The sequence below is a fragment of the Gobius niger genome (genome assembly GCF_951799975.1).
Source record: "Gobius niger genome assembly, chromosome: 19".
NCBI lineage: Eukaryota > Metazoa > Chordata > Actinopteri > Gobiiformes > Gobiidae > Gobius > Gobius niger.
Genome location: NC_136870.1, coordinates 28,401,191 through 28,411,190, shown reverse-complemented (window position 1 = coordinate 28,411,190; position 10,000 = coordinate 28,401,191). Strand labels below are relative to the sequence as shown.

The following is a 10,000-nucleotide window of genomic DNA, read 5'->3' as shown; positions in this document are numbered from 1 at the left end:
ATGTTTGGTATCCACGTGTAGCAGGAAAGGCTGTGATCCAAATATGGGCATTTCCTGTGTGGGTTCCAGGCAGGAGGGACATACACATGTGTGAGACTAAACTGGAACATCTGCATAAGTCTCCACACTTTACAGATTTCTCACTGATTAATTGCCTTTATTCAAAACCTCGGAGCAAATCTTTGGAGCTACTATGTCACAAAATAAAACCCTCGATCGCTCAAATCCAAACCCCGTCACTAACGAGAAAATCACCCGATAAGAAGAAAAAGAAAAGCATCATGAGGACCAGAGAAAACTGATCTAAAAATACTGGAAAATGAGCAATTTGGGAACAAAAAAATCCTAAAAACTGTGATAATGATGTAAAGTTATTCCTGGATGTGTGAGACGTCTGTGGTGAAGCTCAGAGTCCTTCAGGAGAGAGAAGCTAAATATGAATACACCATGGTCTGGGTGAATACTGGATCCTGATTGGCTGGTGCATTATTTTGGTGTAACCGCACACGTAGTCCGGTAGTTAAATCACTGGGATGTCACTCCGCTGTGGCGTCGCCATAGCAACGCCTGACACAGCTGAGTCAGATAAAGGCGTAATTAGTGACTGACAGGAACGTATGAGATGGATTTAGTGTTTGCTAAATGTTTGTAGAGGAGAGTGAGCAGCTAGGTTAGCTACTGTTAATAACATATGAGCTTTACATTTCTATTGGAAACAAGCAACAAAACTGGAACAATGACGGAAATGTGACAAAGAAAGTGACGAAAACTTGGTGAAAAAGTGGCAAAAATGTCAAGAAACTGACAAAAAATGGAGGCAAAAATGAAAAAAAAAAATGAAAAAAAATGGAAAAAAATATTTAAAAAAATGAAAAAAACAAACAAAAAAAAAACGACTAAAAAATGACAAAAAAATGACAAAAAACGACAAAAAACGACAAAAAACGACAAAAAAAAGAAAAAACCGACAAAAAACGACAAAAAATGACAAAAAGACAAAAAATATTAAAAAAAACAAAAAAAAAGACAAAAAAAAGACAAAAAAACGACTAAAAATGACAAAAAACGAAAACAAAACAACAAAAAAACGACAAAAAAAACGAAAAACAAACAAACAAAAACACGATAAAAAAACGACAAAAAAACGACAAAAAATAAAAAAACGACAAAAAAAGACAAAAAATAAAAAAACGACAAAAAAAGACAAAAAGACAAAAAATGACAAAAAAAAAGACAAAGACAAAAATAATTTAAAAAAATTTAAAAAAAGACAAAAAAACAACAAAAAACAACAAAAACAGACAAAAAAACAACAAAAATGACAAAAAAACGAAAAACAAACAAACAAAAAAACGACAAAAAACGACAAAAAAACGACAAATAAACGACAAAATAATGACAAAAATAATGAAAAAACATGAAAAAATATGAAAAAAAAAATGAAAAAAAAATGAAAAAAATAAAAGTCAAAAAGACGACAAAAAAACCTAAAAGGTAAATAACTCCTGCCCACGAGTGGCGCATATCGGTGTTTCCTTCCAGGGAAAAGTGTTTCCGGGTTAGTCCTGTTGTGTTGTGATTCTGTGCTGATGTTGTGTCGTTGAGCCTGACTGAGATCCTCGTAATAGCTGCGGAGAATGACTCGCTCTGAGACCAGCCTTCAGTGACCGGCTAATAACCCACACAAAATAGTCCCGTAGTCTGGCAGATTTAGTGACTTTAGTCAATGAAAAACACATTTATTATAAATGTTAGGTTTGTGGGACCCTGGTATAAGCGGATTAAACAACGAGGAGCCGCGTTAGACGTTATAATGCAGGAGGAACAACACTGTGTCGGCGTTAGAACCGGCTAACGCGGCTCCCAGTTCATGTCAGTGACCTCCAGCAGAAGGTTCTCTCTCCTCTGTAATCCGTGTTTAGTTTGAGATGTCCTCCTCCTCACTGAAACCTCCTCCTCCTCTCTCTCTGAAACCTCCTCCTCCTCTCTCTCTGAAACCTCGCTCTCTGAAACCTCCTCCTCCTCTCTCTCTGAAACCTCCTCCTCCTCTCTCTCTGAAACCTCCTCCTCCTCGCTCTTTGAAACCTTCTCCTCCTCTCTCTCTGAAACCTTCTCCTCCTCGCTCTCTGAAACCTCCTCCTCCTCGCTCTTTGAAACCTTCTCATGTGGCTTCTCAGAAACCTCCCGGCCGAGAGAAGCTTCTTCATGAATCTGCAGAACAAACGCTCCTCACGACTCTGACTGTCGCCATGGAAACGCTGGCGGGAACCTCACAGCGCGTCGTTGTCGTGGCTTTGAAAGCTAAGAACCTCCAGACGGGAAGGTCAGGTACGAAAGTGAAGAGAGATTATGAGACACACGTGGATCCCAAACATGTCAGTGTGTGTGAGTGAGCCTGGGAAAGAAGCACACTGAACAGCAACAGCAGGAGCAGTATTAGCATCAGTAGTAGTAGTAGTAGTAGTAGTAGTAGTAGTAGTAGTAGTAGTAGTAGTAGCAGTAGTAGTAGCAGTAGTAGTAGCAGTAGTAGTAGTAGTAGTAGTAGTAGTAGTAGTAGTAGTAGTAGTAGTAGTACTCACTGGAGGGCGCAGCAGAGGCCGGCAGGGCGTCGGCCGCTGGACCCCAGCCCTTCATGTTAAACGCCGACACTCGGACAAAGTAAACTTGACCCTGAACAAACAGAAGCTTCATCACAAACTCCACTTTTGTTTCAGAGACATCGTGACAAACTCTGGACTTTCTCTCTTTCAGTCTTTTACTCTTTCACTCTTTCTCTCTTTCTCTCAGACTGAAGTGATTTGAAAATGTCTCGTTTGAGGCGAAGGTCGAGGATAAAGAGCGGCTTTAATTAAAGACGTTCAGAGCGAGGACGTTCTGCTAAAGCTCGGATGTTTTCATGTTTTTATATTTTAATGTTTTAATGTTTTTATGGAGATGTGACGGAGGAGCCGCTTTATCCAGACGACTCTGCAGGAGAAAGAGCTGCAATTACCAAAGTGACAGGACGTCTCCCAGTCTCTACATGGAAACAAACACTCCGGAGACGCCTTTTTATCTGCGGATTTGGAAATCAGCTCATGAAGCTCCTGGAGTTCATGACAGGCGTCAGGTCTCAGTGATCCAGGAGCTTCACCTGCTAGAACAGAAACTAGAAGGTCTTGGCTTTCAGATGAGGCATCACACTGGCCTATAGGCTGTGGGATTAGGATGTGCTAACTGCTAACTGCTAACCCGAAGGTCACAGGTTCATTTGTATTCAGCTCCTCTTGGCTCCATGTAAGTTCTCCCTGCAGCCTCTCACAGCTGCCGGGAGAACTTACAGCTGTGACAAAAAAGTGACCAAAAGGTTTGTGTCACTTTTTGGTTGATTTTTTGTTGAGTTTTTGTCACTTTTTTGTTGAATCTTTGTCACTTTTTTGTTGAGTTTTTGTCACATTTTTGTTGAGTTTTTGTCACTTTTTTGTGGAATCTTTGTCACTTTTTTGTTGAGTTTTTGTCACATTTTTGTTGAGTTTTTGTCACTTTTTTGTTGAATCTTTGTCACTTTTTTGTTGAGTTTTTGTCACATTTTTGTTGAATTTTTGTCACTTTTTGGTTGAATTTTTGTCAATTTTTTGTTGAATTTTTGTCACTTTTTGGTTGATTTTTTGTCACTTTTTGGTTGAGTTTTTGTCACATTTTTGTTGAATCTTTGTCACTTTTTGGTTGAGTTTTTGTCAAATTTTTGTTGAATTTTTGTCACTTTTTTGTTGAATTTTTGTCACATTTTTGTTGAATTTTTGTCACTTTTTTGTTGAATTTTTGTCACATTTTTGTTGAATTTTTGTCACTTTTTTGTTGAATTTTTGTCACATTTTTGTTGAATCTTTGTCACTTTTTTGTTGAATTTTTGTCAATTTTTTGTTGAGTTTTTGTCACATTTTTGTTGAATCTTTGTCACATTTTTGTTGAATCTTTGTCACTTTTTTGTTGAATTTTTGTCAATTTTTTGTTGAGTTTTTGTCACATTTTTGTTGAATCTTTGTCACATTTTTGTTGAATCTTTGTCACTTTTTTGTTGAATTTTTGTCACATTTTTGTTGAATTTTTGTCAATTTTTTGTTGAGTTTTTGTCACATTTTTGTTGAATCTTTGTCACTTTTTGGTTGAGTTTTTGTCACATTTTTGTTGAGTTTTTGTCACATTTTTGTTGAATCTTTGTCACTTTTTTGTTGAGTTTTTGTCACATTTTTGTTGAATTTTTGTCACTTTTTGGTTGAGTTTTTGTCACATTTTTGTTGAATTTTTGTCACATTTTTGTTGAATTTTTGTCACTTTTTTGTTGAATTTTTGTCACATTTTTGTTGAATTTTTGTCACTTTTTTGTTGAATTTTTGTCACATTTTTGTTGAATCTTTGTCACTTTTTTGTTGAATTTTTGTCAATTTTTTGTTGAGTTTTTGTCACATTTTTGTTGAATCTTTGTCACATTTTTGTTGAATCTTTGTCACTTTTTTGTTGAATTTTTGTCAATTTTTTGTTGAGTTTTTGTCACATTTTTGTTGAATCTTTGTCACATTTTTGTTGAATCTTTGTCACTTTTTTGTTGAATTTTTGTCACATTTTTGTTGAATTTTTGTCAATTTTTTGTTGAGTTTTTGTCACATTTTTGTTGAATCTTTGTCACTTTTTGGTTGAGTTTTTGTCACATTTTTGTTGAGTTTTTGTCACATTTTTGTTGAATCTTTGTCACTTTTTTGTTGAGTTTTTGTCACATTTTTGTTGAATTTTTGTCACTTTTTGGTTGAGTTTTTGTCACATTTTTGTTGAATTTTTGTCACATTTTTGTTGAATTTTTGTCACTTTTTTGTTGAATTTTTGTCACATTTTTGTTGAATTTTTGTCACATTTTTGTTGAATTTTTGTCACATTTTTGTTGAATTTTTGTCACTTTTTTGTTGAATTTTTGTCACATTTTTGTTGAATTTTTGTCACATTTTTGTTGAATTTTTGTCACTTTTTTGTTGAATTTTTGTCACATTTTTGTTGAATTTTTGTCACATTTTTGTTGAATTTTTGTCACTTTTTTGTTGAGTTTTTGTCACATTTTTGTTGAATCTTTGTCACTTTTTTGTTGAGTTTTTGTCACTTTTTTGTTGAATTTTTGTCACATTTTTGTTGAGTTTTTGTCACTTTTTGGTTGAGTTTTTGTCACATTTTTGTTGAATCTTTGTCACTTTTTTGTTGAATTTTTGTCACATTTTTGTTGAATTTTTGTCACTTTTTTGTTGAATTTTTGTCACTTTTTGGTTGAGTTTTTGTCACATTTTTGTTGAATCTTTGTCACTTTTTGGTTGAGTTTTTGTCACATTTTTGTTGAATTTTTGTCACTTTTTTGTTGAATTTTTGTCACATTTTTGTTGAATTTTTGTCACTTTTTTGTTGAATTTTTGTCACTTTTTGGTTGAATTTTTGTCAATTTTTTGTTGAGTTTTTGTCACATTTTTGTTGAATTTTTGTCAATTTTTTGTTGAGTTTTTGTCACTTTTTGGTTGAGTTTTTGTCACATTTTTGTTGAATTTTTGTCACTTTTTTGTTGAATTTTTGTCACATTTTTGTTGAATTTTTGTCACTTTTTTGTTGAATTTTTGTCACATTTTTGTTGAATCTTTGTCACTTTTTTGTTGAATTTTTGTCAATTTTTTGTTGAGTTTTTGTCACATTTTTGTTGAATCTTTGTCACATTTTTGTTGAATCTTTGTCACTTTTTTGTTGAATTTTTGTCAATTTTTTGTTGAGTTTTTGTCACATTTTTGTTGAATCTTTGTCACATTTTTGTTGAATCTTTGTCACTTTTTTGTTGAATTTTTGTCACATTTTTGTTGAATTTTTGTCAATTTTTTGTTGAGTTTTTGTCACATTTTTGTTGAATCTTTGTCACTTTTTGGTTGAGTTTTTGTCACATTTTTGTTGAGTTTTTGTCACATTTTTGTTGAATCTTTGTCACTTTTTTGTTGAGTTTTTGTCACATTTTTGTTGAATTTTTGTCACTTTTTGGTTGAGTTTTTGTCACATTTTTGTTGAATTTTTGTCACATTTTTGTTGAATTTTTGTCACTTTTTTGTTGAATTTTTGTCACATTTTTGTTGAATTTTTGTCACTTTTTTGTTGAATTTTTGTCACATTTTTGTTGAATCTTTGTCACTTTTTTGTTGAATTTTTGTCAATTTTTTGTTGAGTTTTTGTCACATTTTTGTTGAATCTTTGTCACATTTTTGTTGAATCTTTGTCACTTTTTTGTTGAATTTTTGTCAATTTTTTGTTGAGTTTTTGTCACATTTTTGTTGAATCTTTGTCACATTTTTGTTGAATCTTTGTCACTTTTTTGTTGAATTTTTGTCACATTTTTGTTGAATTTTTGTCAATTTTTTGTTGAGTTTTTGTCACATTTTTGTTGAATCTTTGTCACTTTTTGGTTGAGTTTTTGTCACATTTTTGTTGAGTTTTTGTCACATTTTTGTTGAATCTTTGTCACTTTTTTGTTGAGTTTTTGTCACATTTTTGTTGAATTTTTGTCACTTTTTGGTTGAGTTTTTGTCACATTTTTGTTGAATTTTTGTCACATTTTTGTTGAATTTTTGTCACTTTTTTGTTGAATTTTTGTCACATTTTTGTTGAATTTTTGTCACATTTTTGTTGAATTTTTGTCACATTTTTGTTGAATTTTTGTCACTTTTTTGTTGAATTTTTGTCACATTTTTGTTGAATTTTTGTCACATTTTTGTTGAATTTTTGTCACTTTTTTGTTGAATTTTTGTCACATTTTTGTTGAATTTTTGTCACATTTTTGTTGAATTTTTGTCACTTTTTTGTTGAGTTTTTGTCACATTTTTGTTGAATCTTTGTCACTTTTTTGTTGAGTTTTTGTCACTTTTTTGTTGAATTTTTGTCACATTTTTGTTGAGTTTTTGTCACTTTTTGGTTGAGTTTTTGTCACATTTTTGTTGAATCTTTGTCACTTTTTGGTTGAGTTTTTGTCACATTTTTGTTGAATTTTTGTCACTTTTTTGTTGAATTTTTGTCACATTTTTGTTGAATTTTTGTCACTTTTTTGTTGAATTTTTGTCACTTTTTGGTTGAGTTTTTGTCACATTTTTGTTGAATCTTTGTCACTTTTTGGTTGAGTTTTTGTCACATTTTTGTTGAATTTTTGTCACTTTTTTGTTGAATTTTTGTCACATTTTTGTTGAATTTTTGTCACTTTTTTGTTGAATTTTTGTCACTTTTTGGTTGAATTTTTGTCAATTTTTTGTTGAGTTTTTGTCACATTTTTGTTGAATTTTTGTCAATTTTTTGTTGAGTTTTTGTCACTTTTTGGTTGAGTTTTTGTCACATTTTTGTTGAATTTTTGTCACTTTTTGGTTGAATTTTTGTCAATTTTTTGTTGAATTTTTGTCACAGTTTGGTTGAAGTTTTGTCACATTTTTGGTTGAAGTTTTGTCACTTTTTTGTTGAATTTTTGTCACATTTTTGTTGAATTTTTGTCACTTTTTTGTTGAATTTTTGTCAGATTTTTGTTGAATTTTTGTCACATTTTTGTTGAGTTTTTGTCACATTTTTGTTGAGTTTTTGTCAGATTTTTGTTGAATTTTTGTCACTTTTTTGTTGAATTTTTGTCACTTTTTGGTTGAATTTTTGTCAATTTTTTGTTGAATTTTTGTCACAGTTTGGTTGAGTTTTTGTCACTTTTTGGTTGAATTTTTGTCAATGTTTTGTTGAATTTTTGTCACATTTTTGTTGAATCTTTGTCAATTTTTTGTTGAGTTTTTGTCACATTTTTGTTGAATTTTTGTCACATTTTTGTTGAGTTTTTGTCACTTTTTTGTTGAGTTTTTGTCACATTTTTGTTGAGTTTTTGTCACTTTTTTGTTGAGTTTTTGTCACATTTTTGTTGAGTTTTTGTCACAGTTTGGTTGAGTTTTTGTCACTTTTTTGTTGAGTTTTTGTCACTTTTTTGTTGAGTTTTTGTCACATTTTTGTTGAATTCTTGTCACTTTTTTGTTGAGTTTTTGTCACTTTTTTGTTGAGTTTTTGTCACTTTTTTGTTGAGTTTTTGTCACATTTTTGTTGAATTTTTGTCAATTTTTTGTTGAGTTTTTGTCACATTTTTGTTGAATTTTTGTCAATTTTTTGTTGAGTTTTTGTCACATTTTTGTTGAATTTTTGTCAATTTTTTGTTGAGTTTTTGTCACTTTTTGGTTGAGTTTTTGTCACATTTTTGTTGAGTTTTTGTCACTTTTTTGTTGAGTTTTTGTCACATTTTTGTTGAGTTTTTGTCACAGTTTGGTTGAAGTTTTGTTACTTTTTTGTTGAGTTTTTGTCACTTTTTTGTTGAGTTTTTGTCACTTTTTTGTTGAGTTTTTGTCACATTTTTGTTGAATTTTTGTCACATTTTTGTTGAATTTTTGTCACATTTTTGTTGAGTTTTTGTCACATTTTTGTTGATTTTTTGTCACATTTTTGTTGAATTTTTGTCACTTTTTTGTTGAATTTTTGTCACTTTTTGGTTGAATTTTTGTCAATTTTTTGTTGAGTTTTTGTCACATTTTTGTTGAATTTTTGTCAATTTTTTGTTGAGTTTTTGTCACTTTTTGGTTGAGTTTTTGTCACATTTTTGTTGAATTTTTGTCACTTTTTGGTTGAATTTTTGTCAATTTTTTGTTGAATTTTTGTCACAGTTTGGTTGAATTTTTGTCAATTTTTTGTTGAATTTTTGTCACTTTTTGGTTGAATTTTTGTCAATTTTTTGTTGAATTTTTGTCACAGTTTGGTTGAGTTTTTGTCACTTTTTGGTTGAATTTTTGTCAATGTTTTGTTGAATTTTTGTCAAATTTTTGTTAAATTTTTGTCAATTTTTTGTTGAGTTTTTGTCACTTTTTGGTTGAGTTTTTGTCACATTTTTGTTGAATCTTTGTCAATTTTTTGTTGAGTTTTTGTCACATTTTTGTTGAATTTTTGTCACATTTTTGTTGAGTTTTTGTCACTTTTTTGTTGAGTTTTTGTCACTTTTTTGTTGAGTTTTTGTCACATTTTTGTTGAATTCTTGTCACTTTTTTGTTGAGTTTTTGTCACTTTTTTGTTGAGTTTTTGTCACTTTTTTGTTGAGTTTTTGTCACATTTTTGTTGAATTTTTGTCACTTTTTGGTTGAGTTTTTGTCACTTTTTGGTTGAATTTTTGTCAATTTTTTGTTGAGTTTTTGTCACATTTTTGTTGAATTTTTGTCAATTTTTTGTTGAGTTTTTGTCACTTTTTGGTTGAGTTTTTGTCACATTTTTGTTGAATTTTTGTCACTTTTTGGTTGAATTTTTGTCAATTTTTTGTTGAATTTTTGTCACTTTTTTGTTGAATTTTTGTCAATTTTTTGTTGAGTTTTTGTCACATTTTTGTTGAGTTTTAGTCAAATTTTTGTTGAGTTTTTGTCACAGTTTGGTTGAAGTTTTGTCACTTTTTTGTTGAGTTTTTGTCACTTTTTGGTTGAAGTTTTGTCACTTTTTTGTTGAGTTTTTGTCACTTTTTTGTTGAGTTTTTGTCACTTTTTTGTTGAGTTTTTGTCACAGTTTTGTTTAATTTTTGTCACATTTTTGTTGAATTTTTGTCACATTTTTGTTGAATTCTTGTCACTTTTTTGTTGAGTTTTTGTCACATTTTTGTTGAATTTTGTCACGTTTTTGTTGAATTTTTGTCACTTTTTGGTTGAATTTTTGTCACTTTTTGGTTGAGTTTTTGTCACTTTTTGGTTGAGTTTTTGTCAATTTTTTGTTGAGTTTTTGTCACATTTTTGTTGAAATTTTGTCACTTTTTGTTGAGTTTTTGTCACATTTTTGTCAATTTTTGGTTGAGGTTTTGTCACATTTTTGTTGAATTTTTTTCACTTTTTTGTTGAGTTTTTGTCACATTTTTGTTGCGTTTACATCCTTGTTTTCTTCTCATGTTTTGTGGCTGTTTTGGTGCTTTTTTCCC

At 30.6% G+C, this 10,000-nt stretch overlaps 1 protein-coding gene across 1 annotated transcript in view; it reads right to left on the bottom strand.

Annotated features, from left to right (window-relative positions):
- Window positions 1-10,000, bottom strand: part of ankfn1a (ankyrin repeat and fibronectin type III domain containing 1a) — an 81,837-nt gene that overhangs the window by 38,332 nt on the left and 33,505 nt on the right. Inside the window, exon 6 of the mRNA XM_079577121.1 lies at window positions 2,580-2,670. Coding sequence (XP_079433247.1) covers window positions 2,580-2,670 — 91 coding nt within the window. The remainder of the gene's footprint in view (window positions 1-2,579; window positions 2,671-10,000) is intronic.